General features: G+C 48.2%; 1 protein-coding gene across 2 annotated transcripts in view; it reads left to right on the top strand.

The window, feature by feature from the left end:
- The window catches only part of EPC1 (enhancer of polycomb 1), a 1,518,836-nt gene extending 1,503,129 nt beyond the window's left edge, over positions 1–15,707 (top strand). The window contains exon 14 of one of the 2 annotated variants that reach the window (XM_078663339.1): positions 15,226–15,707. In XM_078663339.1, coding sequence (XP_078519465.1) covers positions 15,226–15,397 — 172 coding nt within the window. In that variant the 3' untranslated portion in view covers positions 15,398–15,707. The remainder of the gene's footprint in view (positions 1–15,225) is intronic. The other variant, XM_078663341.1, reaches the window with a different exon arrangement.
- Positions 15,708–21,268: the final 5,561 nt, after the last annotated feature.

Consider the following 21,268-nt stretch of genomic DNA (forward strand, 5'->3'; position numbering starts at 1 on the left):
CATTGAAGCCTGCCCAGGATTTGTATCGGGCCTGAAAACCGCCCGCACTCGGCGCTGAGAAACCTCCGACTCCGGGGACGACCGAAACAACATGGCGGAGTGAGGACGCGGCGAGTCTTGCACCCGTCGGTGAGGGGACCCGGAGCTCAGCGGTAGGACTCCGACACCGTCGGCAGGACAGGACCGACCTCCAGAGGCGACCTGGTGACTGTGAACTGCGGTGAGGCGGCAGCGGCGCTGTGCAGCGGAGTGCGGACCGGGACCCCGGGGGAGCCTGACAATTGACGTCCCGGCTTCTGGGCCTGCTCCCCTCTGACGTCGGGGCATCCTACAGCGCGCACCGGAAGCGGACGGACGGACCCCTGAGTGGAGCCCGGGAGTGTGACCGAGCCCAAGACACGGGCGGTGCGCTACAACGGCCACCGAAGGTACAGTGAGCATACCGGCGGTGGGAGGCGGGAAGCCCTGAGAGAGTGAGCCTGGCAGCGCAGGGCTGAGCGCACGTCCTGCCGTGAGACCGGCCCGCCTCTCCCTGTGGACAGACCTGGAGGGGGGCGCCCCTGATCCGACATCTCGGCCCGCCTGTGCTACAGCCCAGCACCATTGTCCTACTCCTGGGGGCCTCTGCGGGAGTGACCAGCACCCTGAGTACACCCAGAGACACACGTGGCGCAGCGCTAACCGGCGTGGGGGTGCGCCTTCGGTGAGTGGAGACAGTGCAGGCGAGCCTACACGCTGAGGGCAGTGCAGACCCAAACGGAGGGAGACAACGGCGGGCCGGCGATCTTTGGCTGGGCGGATATATGCCCTAGTTGGTGACTGGCGACTGAGACTGGCCGCCCCACCGTCGAATCGGCGACCCAGCCCTCCACTAGTGGACCAGCATCGATAGGAGTGCGGGAAAGTGAGTGCGGACGCTCAACACCCAGACCGGCCTCTTGGCGACTCATGGTGAGTGGAGGAACGTGGAGGATCAACGCTGGGGCGCAGAGCGGGCACCGGACCTGATCGACGGAAACAAGCGGACCGCTGTGAGGCCACGCTGCAGTAGAGAAGTAGTGGAGGGGGGGACACCTGAGTGCGGCGACGAGACCCCTGGACCACGGCTGCTGCTGCAGGCGGGTGACTCCTGTCCACTCCACCCGCGGACTACCGCCTCGTGAGTACCGGCTTAGCTTGGAAGCAGCAGTCGGACATCCTACTGCAACTCCTATCGTTCACGACCGACCCTGCCTGGCCCAACGGTTGCCGGGAGAAAGCATGGGGAAACCGAAAGGACCGAAAGGTGAGGCAGGAACGGCTGCGGAGGCCCCGGACACTTTGCAACAGCCCCAATCAGACTTGCTGACGATGCAAGACAAAATCCTGGAAGCCATAGCGGCCACAAGGACCGCTCTACAAGACGACATTGCCCAAGTGTCGACGGGACTGGGGCTCTTGCGGGCTGATCATGGAAAGCTGGCCGACAGGGTCACAGAAACTGAAGTGACTCAGAAAGAAGTTGTGCCGGGGCAAAAAGCTTTGGAAAGTAAACTGACGGACGCCCTGGAGCGCATCCAGACACTGGAGAGGAGGGCAGAGGATGCGGAAAACCGAAGCCGGCGGAACAACGTGCGTCTGGTGGGCCTTCCGGAGAAAAGTGAGGGGACGGACATACTGGGCTACGTGGACAACTGGCTGCGGACTGTCGTGGCGCCAGAGGGTCTATCCCCGTTCTTCACGCTGGAGCGAGCACACCGTGTGCCTGCTCGACCCCCGAAGCCGGGACTCCCCCCGCGACCGGTGGTGATTAAAGTGCTCCACTACAGGGACAGAGACTGGCTCCTACAACGAGCGAGAGAAGCGGGACCCTTCCAGGTGGAAAATAGCAAAGTGACGCTGTTCCCGGACTATACTTTCGAAACTCAAAGGGCCTGCAGTACTCGCTGTTGTTCCCAGCAAGGCTTCGAATCTCATTGGATGGGAAAGCACTGTTCTTCACATCATCGGCTGATGCCTGGACTTGGTGGGACTCTTATAAGGCTGGAGCGGATGGGGCCCGGCACGGGACTGCGGAGGATTTCCAGCAGAGATCAGTGCGACGATCCAAGCGGCTTCGGAAACGGGGCCAGCACAAGAAACGGCCGACGGAATCGCAGACGGCAGTGGAACGGAAGGCAGCATTACAAGCGGTGAAAGAAGTCTCTGGGTTGGTAACCCCGCAGCGGAGAGGGGAATCGCCCTCAGAGGACAAACAAACGGGATCGGAGACTGAATTATCGGAGGTGGACAGCACGATGGGCCCGACTGTGACGCCTCAAACAGCGGAAGAAGTATTTGGCAGCTGAGGCTCGTGTCTGGAGGGGACTGGAGGCGACAGCCTGGATGGGCTGGCGGGCCCGAACACTGGAGCAGACAGATGTGAGACTGGTCAATCGTGAGTTTGGAGAACTATTGTGGGGCGGAAAGGGACAAGGGAGGCGAATCTTGCTGAAGTAGCTGGTTCACGTGCCCAGAGGCCCCTAAGGCCGCCGCAGTACAGACTGCGGAGTAGACAGTTTTGAGAGCACTTTGCTCTATTGTTTGGACGGGGGCGACTCTTTGTGGTTGGGTCCTGTTCTAGGGGGGGTGGATGTCTAGAGATGTTGGGGTGACTCAGGACAGGGTGGGGGGTAAGGGGAGAGGGATGGAGCGGAGTAGGGATGGAGGACGATGGGGAAATGAGACAGAACAGTTGGGGATGGGGGACGGGGAGGGCGTTACTGGTGTCTGGCAACTGTGGGACAGAGTCCTTAGCAAACGAAGTCGAGATTATGGATAGTGTGGGTTCATTAAAATGTGTGTCCTGGAACGTGCGGGGTTTGAACTCAATGACTAAACGACACAAGGTTCATTCTTACCTGGTCCGCAGGGGGGTCCACATTGCCTTCCTGCAGGAAACCCACCTCACCAAAAAGGAAGGGGCCGCGTTACAAAGGAGGTGGAGGGGTCACCTGTTCTACACCACATATTCTGCATTTGCTAGGGGGGTGCTACTTTGGGTCCGGGCGGGGATCCCCTTTAAGGTCACTAGGCATACAGTGGATCCGGAGGGCCGATTTGTAGCTGTCGAGGGGTTACTGAGGGGTCGTCACATAGCGCTCTGCAGCGTTTATGCACCGAACACTGAGCAAGCACCCTACTTCACTAAACTGTCCAAGCATTTAGCAACCTACTTTGCGGGCCCAGTGCTGATGGGAGGGGACTTCAATTCTATTGAGGACACCACATTGGATAGGTCGCATCCACCGCTGCATGCATCCCCGGTTCACAGACTGGCGAAACACAGACTGCAGTGACAGGGGCAGTGGGACCTCACTGATGTGTGGCGCGCACAACACCCTGGTGTACGGGACTATTCCTTTTACTCCTGCATGCATGACCTCCATGTCCGTATAGATGCGTTCCTCTGCTCCCAACTAGTATTACCCTTGGTGACCCGGGCGGAGTATCTAACACGCACGATCTCAGACCATAACCCCCTGCTACTCACCTTGGCCTGGATGAACGGAAGTACACCAATTCCAACGTGGCGGCTCCGACCGGACACGCTGGATGACCCGCCATTCAGGGCGGACCTAGAACTTAGGGTCACCCAATACTTTGCAGAAAACGAGGAGACCACCGCCTCCAGAGCGGTCGAATGGGACGCATTCAAGGTGGTGGTGAGGGGACACTGTATCGGGAAGTTTGCAGGGGCACGTCGAACACTGGTGGAGGACTTAGACAGAGCGGAGCGGACGTTGCGGGACGCAGAGAAATCACGGCCTGGCCATCCCGAGTTGCAGGGCAGGGTTAGTGCAGCGCGAGAGGCAGTTGCGGTCGCAATGGAGAGCCTACGCAGCTTCGATTATAAATCTTATTTAACTAAGACTCTTGCTGAGGGGGACAAGACGGGGACGCTCCTAGCCTGGCTGGCCAACCCCCATAAAGGTTCCTCCCCGATCCTGACCCTAACGGACCTGAGCGGGGAAGTGCACGACACCCAACCAGGTATAGTGCAATGCTTTACAAACTACTATGGCGCTTTATATAAAAGGGGAACGGGGAACCAACCTGGGGCGACGGAAGCCCTACTGGTGGAATCACGACTACCCCGACTTGACCCGGACATCGCCAAAGCAATCGGTGGCCCGATCGACCTTGCGGAAATTAGAGGAGCCATTGCGAAAATGGCGCGAAACAAAACGCCGGGGATAGATGGGCTGCCAATTGAGTTCTATATGAAGTATATGGAGATACTAGCCCCCAAACTTAGAACGGTGTATAATGAAGCCAAAGAGAAGGGGGAGTTGCCCCAATCGATGCGCGAAGCGATCATGATTCCGTTGCTAAAACCGCGTAGGGATGGCACAGATCCAGCATCATACCGACCGTTATCAATGTTGACGACGGATTACAAAATCCTGAGCACGATTCTGGCGGGGAGACTGGTAGCACATATGAGGGGTTTAATACACGAGGACCAGTCGGGCTTTATTCCCACCAGGAACACGTCCCACAATATACGAAGGCTGCTAAGGCTGCTAGCAGACCCGCCACAGGCAGCGAGAGGCCCAGTAGTGTTGTCAGTTGACATAGAAAAAGCGTTCGACAGTCTGGAATGGGACTACCTCTACGCAGTGATGCGGAGTTTTGGCCTAGGGGATGACTATATAAAATGGACCAAGGTGTTGTATGCGCGGGCAGGAGCGAGGGTACGAGTGGGAGCGTTGATATCGGACCGCTACGAGGTGGGCAGAGGAACGAGACAGGGCTGTGCCCTGTCGCCTCTGCTGTTCGCTCTGGCTATGGAGCCGTTTGCAATGATGGCTAGGAGAGGGGATGCATACCGTGGCCTCGAAGCGAGAGGGGTGCACCATCATATCTCGCTATATGCGGACGATCTCTTGCTGTTCTTGGATGACACTGAAGAAGCGGTTAGGGGCGCGGAGGGTCTGCTAATGAGATTCGGGGCACTGTCGGGCTTGAAGGTGAATTGGGCGAAGACTTGCCTTTTCCCATTCCGAAAGGAGGAGAAGCGGCCGACGGCAAGCGTTAACATGCGCTGGGAACCAGATTGCCTGCACTATCTTGGGGTTTACATCTATCACGACCCCGCCAACTTGTTGGACGGGAACATTGGTCGCTGTATTCGAGCGTTGAAGGGCAACATGTCCTTCTGGGCTACCCTCCCCTTATCCATGACGGGACGGGTATCCCTCCTCAAAATGATCGCACTTCCGCGTTTATTGTACCTTTTTAGGACCCTTCCGGTATGGATACCGGGAGACGTCTTCAGGCGCTTCAAATCTAACGTGGTGTCATTCCTATGGGGGGAAGGCAGGCGGCGCATAGCGCTGGCGACTCTCATGCGCCCTAAAGACCAGGGGGGGCTTGCGGTCCCAGACTTCGAGCTCTATTATCTGGCGGCGCAACTACAATTCTTCACGCAGGAGGTGGCAAGGGTATATCGGGGTCCTGACCACGAGAGGGACACGGGCACCCCCCCGCCACGTGCTGGCGTACGTAGCCCTGCAACAGAGACTGCTCCTGAGAGGGTTGACCCAGGAGGAAAGGACACTGCGGCTATGCTGGAACCGAATGCAACGACGTGCGGGTCCAGACCACCCTTACGCACCTGAGATTCCTTTAGGGATGTTGACGGCGCTTCCGCACGGAGGGGATTGGTCGAACCTCCAATTGTGGGAAGAAGCGGGTCTTCATATGGTCGGAGACTTGTACACCGACGGGGTGCTAATGGACTTCCAATCTCTGCAAGAACAATATGACCTCCCTCGTGGAGACTATTTATTGCATGCAGCTGTGGCGAGGGCAATTCAGAAACACTGGGGGGAAGGACTGATTGAACCTAAATTGTCCTTGGCGTGTCAATACACGATGATGACAGCGGGTACTTTCAAGGCGGTGACCTGTCTTTACTCCCGAATGAGCACGGAAAACATCCCACCGTTAACGCGCCTCAAAACGCACTGGGAGACGGACCTGCAAAAAGAGATCCCGGACGCGACGTGGTCCCGACTACTTCAGCGAGCTAGGAAGAGTACTAGAAACGCCCGTTTCCAACTAATACACCTTTACATCCTGCATAGGGCCTACCTCACTCCGAGTAAAATAATACAATATTTTGGCGCGATGGACGCGGCATGCCCCAGATGCGCGCTAATAGGTGCGGACTTGCTACATATGCTTAGGGACTGTCCGCGATTGCAGGAGTATTGGATGGGAATTGGGGTCACCCTGAATGAGGTCACGGAAAGAACCCTGCATTACGATAGCGCGGTCACCCTCCTACACTGGTTTCCACACACACGCAAATCCAAAACATCTAGCAAATTCAAAGACATGGGCCTACTGATTGCAAAGAGGGAGCTCACCAGGGGTTGGAAATCTAAGACAGCACCAACACATCAAAAATGGTTACACGAATTTCTGAAATGGGCGGCAGCGGAGAGCACACTCAGGTACCAACTGGCCCGGCGCATGGCAAATGAAAAGGCCCAGGAAGCGGCGCTAGCATGGGAGACCCTAGTCCAAGAGCTGAGGGACAGTGCAGACACAAGAGAAGATGACGACGAAATGCTACATGGGGAGCCCTCAGGAGAGACCAGGGCGGACACTGCACAAACACCGGACACACACACCTAAGCACGATTTCCAAGATCCTACTTATTCCAACTCGACTGCGTTCACGAACATGACACGTTGGCACAGACACCAGGGACACAGGGAGGGGGATGGGAGAAAACAGTTAAATTAATCGTTACTGCGAAGGGAACTACTACACCACCGCGGGAGGAGGGGATGCAGTGGGAGCAACTCACACAAAAGCGGAGGGGGTTGAATCACTGTGACATCTGTGACTAATGGTTGAACACCATGATACGTGTCTATACGCCGCCCAGCCTCCGGGATGTGGGTTGTAAGGCAGTGTACATAGTGGGTGGAGATACGGACGTGGATTACGACCCTAAGATCTGACTAGTATGTGTGTGAAGTGACCCGAATTACCTCTGCAATAAAAATTATTTTACAAAAAAAAAAAAATGAGATGTTTACACCTTAAAAAATAAACTAAAAGGGTACGAATAATATATGCCCTAACTACCCAGGAGTATCACTTTGTATGTTTTTCCCATAAATAGTAGGTTTACAACAATTTGTAGTCGGTAAATTGCTCTTTTTTTCCTAATCATAAATGGTCCAACTGACTACAAGTCCCAGGACCTAACTCCCTTTGCTTTCCAAAGTAATGCCTAGGAAAGCACGCACTTCTCTCTGTGTTCTTGGCACACTCAACTTCGCTATTGCCTGAATTCTTTCTGGGGTCAGTTTCCTTCCCTCCTTCAATAAGAGATGACCTAAGTAGGTCACTTCTTGTCGACAATATTGCAATTTTGAGAGAGACACTTTGTGATGCAAATCACACAAATGACGCAACAATGACAACGTGGCTTCTTTACAGATTTCCTCAGTATCTGCAGCGACAAGTAAATCGTCGACGTACTGGACAAGGGTAGCACCATCAGGTAAAACAATCGTATCAAGCTGTGTTTTTAAGGCTTGACTATATATCGATGGACTTTCACAGTAGCCCTGGGGAGCGCGTTTAAAGCGGAAGCTTCGACCTCCTAAACTGAAGCCGAAAATATCCCTACTCTCCTCGGCAATCGGGATGCTGAAGAAAGCATTCTTCAAGTCAATCACCGAACACCATGTCGCGGAAGCTGGAATCATAGTCAATAGGGCAGTGATATCAGGAACAACTGGAAATTGTGGCACAACTATTTTATTGACCTCTCTAAGATCAATCACGAATCTGTAAACAGGTGGCTGGGAAGGATCAGTACGCTTCAAGACAGGCAGAACAGGACTATTGCAAACGTTGCCTCTTGTCTCTTCAATTACATCTTTTTCAATCAAATCATAAATGATCGCTAGCAACGCTTTCTCACCTTCACTAGAGATTTTGTATTGTGGAATACGTGGCATTTTAACATTGGCTTTCAATGTTTCAACATATGGCGGTATTTCCAAAAGACCTACATCATTAGGACCAGTAGCCCAAAGAATATTAGGGAGAGATGACAATTCTGTTGGAAGTTTGTCCTTTGACAAATACATTGAAGAAATCACTTTCTTACCCAGTGTAAGTTGTACTCCTGAAGGAGAACAATATAACGTCGCATATAATCTTTTCAACAAGTCCAATCCTAACAAGTTTTCACCACAACCTGTCGTCAGAATAAGGGGTGCTTCGAATTCGCAAGGTCCAACAGAAAGGGACATAGGACTAGAAACTGGGTTTCTAACCGGGGCGCCAGAAAAACCTACTGAAACATTCTTTTCGCCAGACAAAGGTGCACCAGGGAGTTTAGAGTGCATAATAGAACTCTTTGTAGCACCAGTATCCAACAGAAAAGGCTCTGACACACCTGATGTAATCACCTCAACATAAGGTCCACTCTGATCTACTGGAACTGAAACAACTCCCTCTCTTTGTCTATGGCTGTCCTAGCAATCATTACCTTCCATATGTTCATCTTCTGTATAGTGGTCATCAGCATAGTACTGAGCTGTCCTACCAGACGCATTATTCTGTTGATCAAACCTATTCATTGAATTTTGAGGCGGAAAGGAACGTGCGTTCTGGGGGAAATTTCCACGTCCTCTACCTCTAGGTGCTTGTGAAATACCTCGACCTCTTGCGCTGGAAACACCATTCATGCACTGTAATAAAGCAGGACAACTACTTTTAAAATGACCCTCCTCTTTACAATATGCACACTGATTAGGGCCTACAGGAAAACGTTGTTGAGGATATTCGGTCCTTTGCGTGTCTCTCTGAAACTGCTGAGGCTGCTGATAGTTACTCTGACCACCACGAGGCGGGTACGCCTGCTGTAAAAGGACCTTTGTTTTTAACTCTTTCGTTTTCTTGTCTGCTCTATCTTTCTCATCTTTATCTCTATTTTCATAATACTGTGAAGTAGCCAATATCTGTGCTAAAGAGGATACAGCCTACAAACTTTCTGAATCTTTCAATTTCTTACACAACTCAGGAAGCAAATTGTGCACGAACTTGTCAACGAACAACCGTTGACCACCTTCTGTACTCATATCTTGACCACTGTGGTCGATAAATGTTTCTTCAAACCTGGTGAAGAAATCAGACACCGTTTCATCTTTCTTCTGCTTACACGCAGACAATTTATCCCAATTCACACGCATCGCAGGCATTAAAGTCTTCATGTAAGTAATTATCCTACCGGGGAGGTCTGCCACTAAAGGTTCGGGTTTAGCACCACCAACTTGTCTGCCATCAGCAGCAACAATATTAACCCATGTATCACCTAACTCCTGATCATGGTCCGCATGACGAATCTTTCCCCATAAAGGCTGTGGAACAACATTTCCAAACAACATGTCTATATCTGCTAAATTCATAATGCAAGAGCCTGCAGTCTGTGACAATTCCTTGTAATACCCTGCAGGATTTTTACGGGGATCAGGCAATGTCTGTTTAAGGGCCAATACTTCAGCGCGCTTCCATGGAACATGTACCCAAACACGCTGAAAGTGTGCCGGTATAGCTGGGGGAACATTATTCGGACCAGCCGCTACTTCTTCCTTCCATACTGGAGGTACTTCTCTCATTGGGTACTGTCTTACCTTCTTTTTAACAGAGGAATCAGACTCAAACAATGACCGAGAAACACCCTCACTTCTCAACGACAACAACGTCGCAACTGCTTTCTTAACATCTGAACCCACAATTGCGCCTTTTCCAAACTCGAACCGTATATGACATAACTCAGGTGGATTGGGCTCCAAATCATTTCCCTCTAAATCCTCACTCAGGAAAGTACACATTTTCTCAAAAACGGATCTCTGTTTCGGTGCTTCCTACTGATGGAAGACATCCATAACAGATTCTAACTCATATCTCGTTGGTTCAGTAACCCATTTATGTGCCAAATAATTCAGCGTGTCCTTCTCCCTAGAATCAGGCAGTTGGCTACGCAACTGTGTACGCTCTGAGGTGGGGGTCGTGCTTGTTGCCCCAAAGAAGGGATATAGAAGGCTAGTGACCGTGCTAGTCACTCTTTGTCGAACAGAGGGAGAATTTGATGAAAAGACAAGCGGAAAAGCAGGGGGAGGCAAGGCAGATGCAGAGGCAGTGTCAGAAGGAATACCAGGAGTGGTAGTCGATATAGTGGTCAAAGTTGTAGGAAGTAAAGGCAGAGCAGATGTCAAAGCAGGTGGCCCTTGAGGAGGCTGCACCGGAAGAGTAGGAACCAACTGAAGAGCAGCTGGTGGCTGTGGAGGAGCAGGAGGCAATACAACCAAAGGTTGCGCAGTTAAAGGCAGCGGAGGTGCCGTAGCACTCTGCGCATAGGGGGGTGGCGAACTCAACAAATGCGACATTAGGGGGTCTTTTTCAAGATCTTTTGCTGCATCTTGCTGAAGAGGCGGCAAAACCTGATAACATTTATCGATTACCATTTTACGTTGCCTGTGCAACTGCTCGCTCATCTGTTCCTCTTCGTTATCTTTATACTGCATAGCAGCTTGCATTATCGAGATACCCCTTTCTCTCTTATTTTTCTTCTCTAATTTAATTTCTTTCTGTTTGGCTTCCTTACGCCATAGGCGGAAAGAGTCAAACATCGCCGGCCGGGCTTTCTTCTTAAAGAGTTTAACTTCTAGATTATCTAGGATTTCCGTGTCAAAGCTACCATATTGGGGCCATTTTAAAACACCATCCTTTCTGGTGTATTTGATCCACACTTCATTATATGTGATGGGGCCTACTCCATGTTTCACATACAAGTGGAGTTCCAATCGGAGGAACCGGACACGAGTCCTCCAATCGGGAATCCCTATTACAACCAAGACAAAACAAATTTCCAAGTCTGCTAAGACCAGGCATCTTCGCTCACTAGTCTCGCTTCAAACTTCAAAGGATTATCGAATACGATATTCTCGTGAATACACAAGTCCTTCGGCTTTGGTACTTGCAAGTTCCAAATCAAAGATCCCAAGGGGATACCCAAACTAAGGACTGGGAGACGCTCCACTTATACTTAACTGAGGTATCGATGACGTCACCAGAAGACTCGTCTATCGTTTCGCTCTACCAAACATCAAGGGTCCAAATCAGGGCGATAGCCAGGGCAGCAGTCCTTCGTAGCCGTCGGGAAGCGGGGAACCTCGCAGAAAAGACTTTCGGACCACGTCGACATGCAGGGGTCGATGAAGTGGCGGCCTTCCTCCAGAATTTTCACACGAAGCTCCTCACGAACCTCTGGCTTGGACTGGTACCGCTGGTATCGCCCCATGCTGGGCGCCAACTGAAGTACTGGGTTTTTCAGAACCGGTACTGAACCGGTAACCCAGCGGTGTCAGGGTACACCCTAAGACTTCGGATTCTTCCTGATTAGACCACAGAAACTCAGAGTCTTCTAGGTGAAGTCAAAGATCGAATTTATTGGCTGCAACCAAGTAACAGGTATCCTAGAAGTACAACACGGTGTATATTCTCAGGAGACTGCTCAATCTTAGCCTTCCACCCTTTTAGAGGGACACGACATGTATGTAACTGTGAACCCCGGTTAAAGTTAAACAGAGCCTCAGCATCACAAAATGGATGCTGCCACCACAGACACAAGTCTGACCTCCTGCTGCTGGGAGTCCTTCCAGCGAGGGAGGCCTGGACAAAGGGTTTCCTGCCTTGGGAGGTGCTAGCACCACCCCAGACAGGATTTTGTGTATTGAGGTAGGGAGGGCCGAAAGGAATGAGACATGCCTGGGGCACACAAGGTATCCCTGTGCATACCCCGGTTCAAACCAGTTGCTGGGGCACTCCAGCCCCAGCTCTGGCGCGAAACCGGACAAAGGATAGAGGGTGTAACCACCCCCCTTCCTGATCCCACCCATGGGAGGGTGAAGTACTGGGTTTTTCAGAACCGGTACTGAACCGGTAACCCAGCGGTGTCAGGGTACACCCTAAGACTTCAGATTCTTCCTGATTAGACCACAGAAACTCAGAGTCTTCTAGGTGAAGTCAAAGATCGAATTTATTGGCTGCAACCAAGTAACAGGTATCCTAGAAGTACAACACGGTGTATATTCTCAGGAGACTGCTCAATCTTACAAAGCCAGTCTTCTCTTTTTATACAAAATATTATGCTTCAGGCAAACATTCTTAGGTTTACAGTTGACCATTCACATATTTTCACTACAAAGAAAAAGCAGAGTCATGATGACAAGCCCACATTTCAGTTCGTCCAGCCCACAACAAATTACCCGGCAAGGCCCAACATTTTCATCAGATATCGGTGGACCCTCAATAAAAATGGGCACCTCCTCCTCGTAAAGCAAGTCATAAAGTAGGAAACAGGGACAGGTGTGTGCAAGATTAGGTGTGGTTTGTGTGTGATGAAAGGTTTATGGCATGTTGTGCCTTGATGCTATCTCGTTCGGCCACTGGGAGAGGAACTGACCGAACAGGTTTGGCCTTGGGCAGTGGAGTCAGCTTGCCCAGGTCAAAGAAAAGTCAAAGAAGGTGTACGTGTCCTTCAGGAACAGTGTTTGGCCTTAGTTCATTGGCCTATGTGAGGGCAACTCACAAAATGGCTGCCGTACACAAAATGGAACCCAAGGGTTCAGGACGAAAACTACGATTTCAAGATGAAATCGTCACTTGAATATGACGAAAATGCTTGTACATGGTGTACTAGTCATTCTCGGTTTTCTGATATAAAAATCGTCATGATACGATTATGTTTATAACACGGGTCCAGAATTTTAAGTACTACAAGGGACCTAGTCACTAGTACAGCCCCCTTTAGCAGGATAAAGGTAGGAGCTGGTCCCATTCCAAGTTAGATTATCCTGAACAACTTTTACAAGAAGAAACTCTGGACTTCGACGTTCTGCTCCCCAGAAGACTGAGGAATCTCCCTTGTGGGCAAGGAGTGTCCACCCTGCAACTGCAGGCACCATCAAGCGTCCTAGCGGTTCACTTTGTCATCCTTCCTGCCGGCAACCAGACCTCAGAGCCCGACGAGACCCGGATTCCCAGACCTCTCCGACCTCTACCCACATGAAGCGCTCTGATATCTGTAAGGATCTTGTTCGCGCTATATAAAACTTTGAATAAATAAAATAAATAAATAAATCTGCAGCACAGCTGAGACCCGTGGGTGCGACGAGACACGTGGGACCGACCATCTTGGAGAAACTGCACTTCGCTTCCAGCACGACTTCAGAGGCATCCTCGAGTGAGTGCTTTGGGGATTGAGAAGCCCCAGCCCCGAGCAGCTCCTGCACCGAAGACCAGCCCTCCAGCATCCACGAGATCTGCGTGGGGCCCTTTTGCTTGATTGCTGCTCGACGCGTTGTCTGGTCACTTGCCGGCTGGCTAGTGGCCTCCTAGACGACGATCCACGAAATCTACACTGCTGGTCTGGTTGCTCCAGACTGGCCCTTGCTCCCTTCCAAAAGAGGAGCACCCCGGACCCTCCTGGTCCGCACCAGACGCCATTTCCACTCACCGCGTGGGTTGCCTTTGCCAAGGCCTGTTGACTCCGAATCTGGATCAGACACCGCCGACAGCGAGAGCCTGCGTGGGACAGCTCGTGCCTCCATCCTAGTCGTCGAAGACACCTCCTGGTCCACGTGGCTGCAGAGTCAAGCGTCCACTCTTCACCTGATCGCGGCAACAGCATCTGGTTCCTTCCTGGTTCCACACCGGTCACTGGCTAGTGACTTTGAACACTGTCCCCTCTGATGCGGCTATAATGTCTCAGACTAAAGTAGGCTTACAAAGGGCGGTAAATAATTTCGCGTGTTACATGAGGGATAGAGGCCTCAGAGTCAACATCTCGAAAACATTCACGATGCCCTGTACTCGGAAGATTAATAGAATTCCTTGTACCATATTCCTAGATAACCAAAAAATTGTAACTACAGATAAATTCTGTTATCTAGGTGTTTTGTTTGATAGACGGTGTCGTTGGCAGGCAGCGATAGCAGCTAGGAAGCTGGCTTATAGCCGCACCATAGGCGCCTTGCGTGTTTTTTCCGATAGAACTGGCGGTAAGCCTGTTAAGGAGCTGATCCAGATTTATCGGGCTAAATGCGTTTCTACAGCCACCTATGGCGCGGGCATATGGGGAACTGAGAAAGACTACTCCCTACAGAGCTGTGAAAATCAATTCATTTGCCATCTTCTGGGAGTGGCCAAAAGTACCTCCACGTACATGTCACACATCGAAGTAGGAGTTACATATCTCAATGATATCATTAAGATGTCCCCAATTTTGCTTTGGCATAAAGTGTGGGTTACACACAAAGCCAGTTTCAATAGAGACCTTATCGAAGACTGTCTAGCCCTAGATGGGGCAGCTAATGTTAAATGGTTATCTTACGTGAGATCCACACTTACTGATCTAGGCCATCCAGAGTATTTTTATAACCCTACAACCCTGGATGGACTATCAAGATCAGCCCTGAAAAAAATGATAACCATCTATCTAGAAACTGCTAGATGGAACAGCGAAAAATTAAGGCGCACAGTATTAAATTACCAGGAAATTACACCAACTGAGGGTTTGCAAACTTACCTCGTTCTGGTACAGAGCCCATATCTTCGAATGTTGTTGACCCGCTTGTGTCTGGGCTTCTTTTTTCGCATGGTCACCCTACCTAATGTTAATGATTGGTCCTCTAACAAACTAATATGCTCTTGTGATAACACTTCGGTGCAGTCTAATATTCATATTATGTTTTTTTGTAAATTATATACGAACCCCAGAAAACAATTCCTGATGCCGTTATTAAAACGATGGGGGTTACGAAAATGTAGACCAGCATATCAAAAAATGTTACAGTTAGAAGGAGATCATATTATTTACGCCGTCTCATGTTTTTTAAAAATGGTAATAATGTATAGAAAATCTTTGTATTAAATTATCTTCTCGTGGTACATTGCTGTTTGCCACTAATGAAATGCTTATATTTCATGGTTTTATTATGAATTTTAAGACATTTTTTCAATGATCAAGTAAGCATCTATTTTGTACCGATTATGCACATGCCATTTTTAAATGTTGTATGTATAAATGTCTTTGTAGTGCTTTTATGATTTTACCTGAAAAATCGAATAAAGCTTACTTTACTTACTGTCCCCTCTGCCTTCAGGTCCTCTTCTTCCTCGATCCACCCTTGGATCGCACCGGACATCTTCCTCCTGGTCGCCTGCAGCATCTTTCTTCAAGGCTCCATTGACTTCAACGCGGAAACCCGACACACTTTCACACCTATGCACCCGCAGCCCGTGGGTGAGGTAACAAGAGCATTTCGGTGCTCATAGGTAGATTGACTCTACTAGTGTCCCGGTATCCTGTCATTTTAGTCGTAACTAGTTGGAACTGTCTTTAACTTACCTTTTCGTAATTTGTTCTGCCCATTGACTTTGTTCCGCATCTCGCGTGTGAGTTCACACTCTGCACACGCCTCCCGTGGGCCTCCTGCTACTTACCTAAGGTTAGGATAGTGTAGTCCCAGCGATCCTACAGCCTCTGGGCATCTTCATTTCCTCTATCGATTTCCTTATACCATTTACTTAGTATATGGTTTGTCGTGCCCCTAGGGCACCATTGTAATTTGTGCGACTTACTGTATTTTTCTTAAAGAGTATTGTTATGTGCTTAGCCCTCTGATCTCATAAAGAGCTCAGAGGTGTTTGTTAGTAATAAATATATTGTTTATTTTCATAACAACCTGTGTGGTGTCCTTTCATCTGGTATTCAAGGGGTTATATGTGTTAAAACAGCTGGCTTCACATGCCAAAAGAGTTTAGCCTAAGACTGCTTTGTCCATGCTACCATTAGGATAGCTGGTCTATAAGGTTGACTTACAACCAATCACCATAAGGGTTGTTTGGACTGATACAAGGTGATCACTAGAACTAGTGAGCATCATATATCAGGCCAACTTCTCACACACTCATCATTAGTTCGGGAGATGCAAGGGGACTTAAGGTTAGATTTAGATTGTTTTCCCCACCTGAAGGGTCTGCCCTCTTGTTAGTAAAATTAGATACACGCAGGTGAAGAAACGTTCGGAGAATTAACAGAGTTATTGCAATCACGGACCCGTGTACGCATTTGTGGATTTGCTCTATGGCTTAATAACGTGAGGGATATACGGAGATGTGTTGTGGGGACTAATACTGAAGGGGGAGAATTACGAGTGGCGTGTTCGGGATTGTGAATCTTAACGAATTGAAACGTACTTATTATTGAGGAGGACGAGTTTTTATTGGACTACAGGAGATGGGGTGTACTATCATCAAATATCTTTATTTGATTGTAAGCATTACAATCATAAAAGCACAATTCATCAACAAACAGTTAAAAAGCATTCCGGATATTTCATTTATAATACATAAGTTTCTTTAGACAATGTAAAAGACTGAAGCAGCGGGCAGCATAAACATTTTTTGTTTAAAAATATATAAATAATTTCTGTACAATAAAAAGATTAAAACTGCCTAAAGGCATTAACAGCATAATTATCCCTCCATGCTTTTCCTGAAGGTAATTGCTAGTTTCAGGAAATTACAAACAAATAAAGTGCAATCGCATTTCAATAATTGAAGGTAATAAAGTGCTGGTTTTATCTGTGCAAAATTAAGTTTTTTAAGGCATGGCTTTAGGTATAGCCTCCGGGGTGTTATGTAATAAGGACAAATAAATAAAAAGTGTGCCAGATCTTGCGGAGACTTTCCGTCACAGCCGCAAGCTGGCAACACCTCACCCCGATGGGCCCCGCTTGGTACCGCCAGTAGGAGATGAAACAGATCAAAACGGAACCTTGTTAACAAGTAACGTTCATAGACTGTCATAGGCCATGATAGGTATGGTTCCATTTGTGGACAGGTTTTGAGTAAACTGTCCTTCTGCAACTCAATCTCCTCCCTGGCAGTATACCTAGTTGTCATCATGGCATTTTTTACAAAAATGACATCTGATTTGGTGATAGAATTTGGGGTTAAAAACAAATCAGGCCGGCCTATTGCAATCAGGCAATCATTTATATACTTCAGCCACGGGACCTTAAACCTTCCATCCAATGTTAAGGCTTCTTTTAATATTTCATGAGTGAGGGGTATATCATTGTTAAGCCAGCAATTCAGCCAGCACAGTACGGGGTTCGCTGCTATTCTGTCACTTAGATAAGGTACACCCAGTTCCTCATGTACCGAAAAGTTTCCAGTTCCCCTTGGCAGCCTCAATATTTTCTTCAAGAAGTTATTTTCTGTGATCTCCAGGTCCCTCGTCTTGCTATAGCCCCAGAGCTCACTTCCATAACAAGCGACGGCAACACTTTTTGCCTGATATAGTTTAAGTAAAGCGGCCGCCGGGCTATTGCCAATTTTTTTCGCAAAGCCAAGTATAGCCGCATTGACACGTGTTACCTCGCCCTTCTTTTTGCGGACGGCGGGGCCCCAGGACAGCTTATGATCAAGGAGGACCCCTAGGTATGAGAAAGTGTTAGTGGTAGGGATTTTTTCCCCATTTATACAAAAGGAATTGGATTTTCGAGAACCCTGGCCTGTTTTCAAAACTTAGAACTTAGAATTATTAATGCTTAGGTCTCGGGACTCCATGAAGTCAAAGAAAGATTTTAAAATTTTCTGGAGACCATTAGCTGTCCTAGAAATAAGGACAGCATCGTCTGCGTAAAGCAGCACAGGGACCCCCTTGCGGCCTACATAGGGGTAATCGGCTCCTGTTTTTAGCAAGTACTCCTCCAACTCATTGATATATAAGTTGAAGAGGAATGGGGCCAAGATACATCCCTGTCGAACCCCCCGGTTTATTCTGAATTCCCCTGTTACTTTCAAATCTTGGGTGTAGCGAACATTGGCTCTTGTGTCAGAGTGCAAGTCAACCAAGAGATTAATTAAATTCTTCTCTACACCCATCTTTAATAGGGTAACCCATAGTTTGCCTCTGTCCACGCAGTCGAAAGCGGATGATAAGTCCATAAAGGCCATGTAAATAGTTCCTTGCTTGGCCAGGGTATATTTACTTAAAATCAAGTATAGGTTCAGACATTGTGTAATTGTCGAATGACCTGGTCTGAAGCCATATTGTATAGGGGATATGTTGTTTTCAGTTGCCCATGCGGTTAACCTATTTAAGATTATACCACCTACCACTTTAGCTACAGAATTAATTAGGGATATTGGCCTGTAGCATGACGGGCTACTGCGATCGCCCTTTTTAAATACAGGGACTATGGTTGATAACCCCCACGACCCTGGGCACCCCGAGATCACAGCTGCGTTTACTACGGCAGTAAGGACAGGGGCCCAAAAGGAGATACTGGATTTAAAAAGGTCCGGTGGTAAGCCATCCGGGCCTGGGGCCTTATTACTGGTTAATCCTTGGATACCCCTTTCTACCTCATTTACTGAAAAGCACAGAGAATTCTCAGTTGGAATTAAAAAAGCATTTTCTGCCCGTTGCTCATTGCTCTTAAAAATTGCACTAAAGTGGGTGACGCAATCCTCATCTGAGATGTTAGTGCCAAGCACTGTATCACTAAGATTATCAAACAAAGGTTTGTTATTTAATTTGCCAAAATTTATTACTATTCCCCAACACTGATGGGTCAAGGAGAGACTCCATGGTACTAGCCTTAATTTCTTTTTTCCTAGAAGCTAGTGATTTCTTATAAATCAGGCGCAGATTTTTAATTTGACCTTGATCTCTAGGTTAAATTTGTAACGCCTTTTTCAAGTCTCTACTAGCCTTAGAGCAAATATGATCAAACCATTTAGGGTTATTACTGGTTTGACCCCTCACTGGTGCTGTTAACATAGAGCCTACTATTGACACCAGGGTCTCGAAACCGGCCAGGGTTTTCTCAGGTGGTATAAATGGTGACATACAGGCTGCTAATTCCTCTCCACATAGCTTATTTATTTCAGTGTACAAATTTACTTGATTTACCATTGACCACTTCAATCGACGTTTGCCATTTGTGCAGCATAACATACCCCGATCTTCACGGGTCATTCGCTGCTGAAATAAAACCCCGCCCAGGACAATAGTTATGGGGTTATGGTCACTGTAAATGCTCGTATGAATGGTAAATCTCGAAACCCAGTTTACGAGGTCTGCAGATAATAATATATGGTCTATAAAGGACCCCTGGCCTAGACCTTTAAATGTGGGGACGTCAAAAACCTTGGTCTCAGGAACCATAGACATGGCTACAGTAAATTATTTTCATTCACCATGTCATTTAGGTTAACTCCACGCCTGGAATGGACAAAATGAAATCCTTCCACATTATTGCACCCCAGAGATCCCATGGGGGTGACACCTGGGTTACCACATGGGTGTACATTAAAATCACCTACGATCAACACCTTCCGTGACAGTGTACTTGCCTCCTTTCTCATCATCTCATTTAAGATCAAGATGTTACATTCACCATTGCTATTAATAGCATTGTAGAAATTGATCAGGGTCAAGATATATTTACCTCTCTTCAGTTCAAGCATTTGAATGTTCCTATTTGCATTGTAACAGGTATTTATTTTACAGCAAAGTCCCAGATTAATAAAAATAACCAGGCCCCCCTTTGCTCTTCCCCTAGTTGAGGGAGCTGCAGGTATGACAAAGCTTTGGTAGCCTTCAATGAAGACATTTTTATCTTCTAGCCATGTCTCTTGGAGGCATATAACTGTGTGTTTCTTAACAAAAGCTAACCAAGCAGAGTCACATATTTTATCAGCCAATCCTGCTATGTTCCAGGAGACTAAACTCATGTTACAGTCACCTGGCGCTATTTCTGGAACAGCTTCTCTGATGGTTGGGTCTGGCATCGGGATGGTTTGTTCTACATGTATGACCCCCATAGTTTCAGTACTAGAAGTGTTTAATTCTATATGGGTTAGAGGAGAGTTATGGGCCTCGGACAAGTCAGGCGGTATACTACTATTCTTTGAGTTATCTATGTTTGTCACTATCTGACTAATGTTATCTAGTTTGATCATCGGGGAGGGAACTATTGTAACTTGTTTGTGTGCGACCCTGACATTTCTTTGTGCATGGTTAGTTTGTATAGAATCAGCAGTCATTTGTATGACTGAGCCAGCATGAAGTCAGTCAACCCCCTCCAAACCGCTCTGATCGTAAAGGGTGACAAACCTATTTGTAATGGGAACATTATAATAGGTACCTGGATATGCCTCCCAGTTCTCTTGATAAGTTTCTTGATGGTTGACCTGCCTAGACTCCCAAGGTGTGTCCCTCCTAAACTGTCTTTGTTCTCCAGCAATATAGTGACCTTGGTTTCTAGGGGTTACTCCATTATAATATAAATTAAAATTATCTGGAGTTCTTTCCTGCTCTGCAGTGGGATATGGATACACTGTATTTAGGGAATGGTCGTTTGGAGGGTAGAAATAACCTAAATCCATAATGCGGATCAGACTACTGATCGAACTATCCTTCCAGCCAGTCATGTACCTTGCCACGCGGCCGTCCTCAAAGTTAACTACGACACAATCGCCCTCTGTGGATTTAAATCTATGGCCCACCCAATCAACCCTCCTGACATTTGTTATTTTACCACTAATATGGAGAGGAATCGGTCTGTGAGCGGTTAACCAATGGCTTACCTTGTTTTTCAAGTCCCCGTAGCTCTCTGTCTTACCCACTTCAAGTTGCGGTACACCAATCATTACTATGGTGTACCGATGTGATTCAGGGGGGAGATGAATGTGGATAGCTTTTTTCGGGTGTAGCGTTTTAGGTGTTCGAACTGGGCGTGTGTTTAATATTACACTTTGTGTTGTAGTTGGCCTTTGAGGCTCGACCTGGCCATCTAGTGGGTCAGAGGATGAACCTTCTGCAGCCCATTCACTCTCTTCGTTACCAGATATAGGACTCTCAGAAGAGGTGGGCAGGGTCAGTGCTACAGTTGTATCAATATTTGTTTGTGTAGATAATATTGGAATGTGTTGCACTGCAGCATTTACAGGAAGGGAGGATAACAAATTAGAGCAGTCACTTTGAGTGTTAGTCTTAGCTTGTGTCTTCGTGATCTTTGATTGCTTAAGATTGCTTTTAGATGGTAAAGAGCTATCCTTTGATACTGGCACAGTAAGGGTCTTTAATATGCTTGAGGTATCCTTTCTTTGCAATTTCTCAATCTTCTC

This window comes from Lissotriton helveticus, chromosome 10 (assembly GCF_964261635.1).
Source record: "Lissotriton helveticus chromosome 10, aLisHel1.1, whole genome shotgun sequence".
NCBI lineage: Eukaryota > Metazoa > Chordata > Amphibia > Caudata > Salamandridae > Lissotriton > Lissotriton helveticus.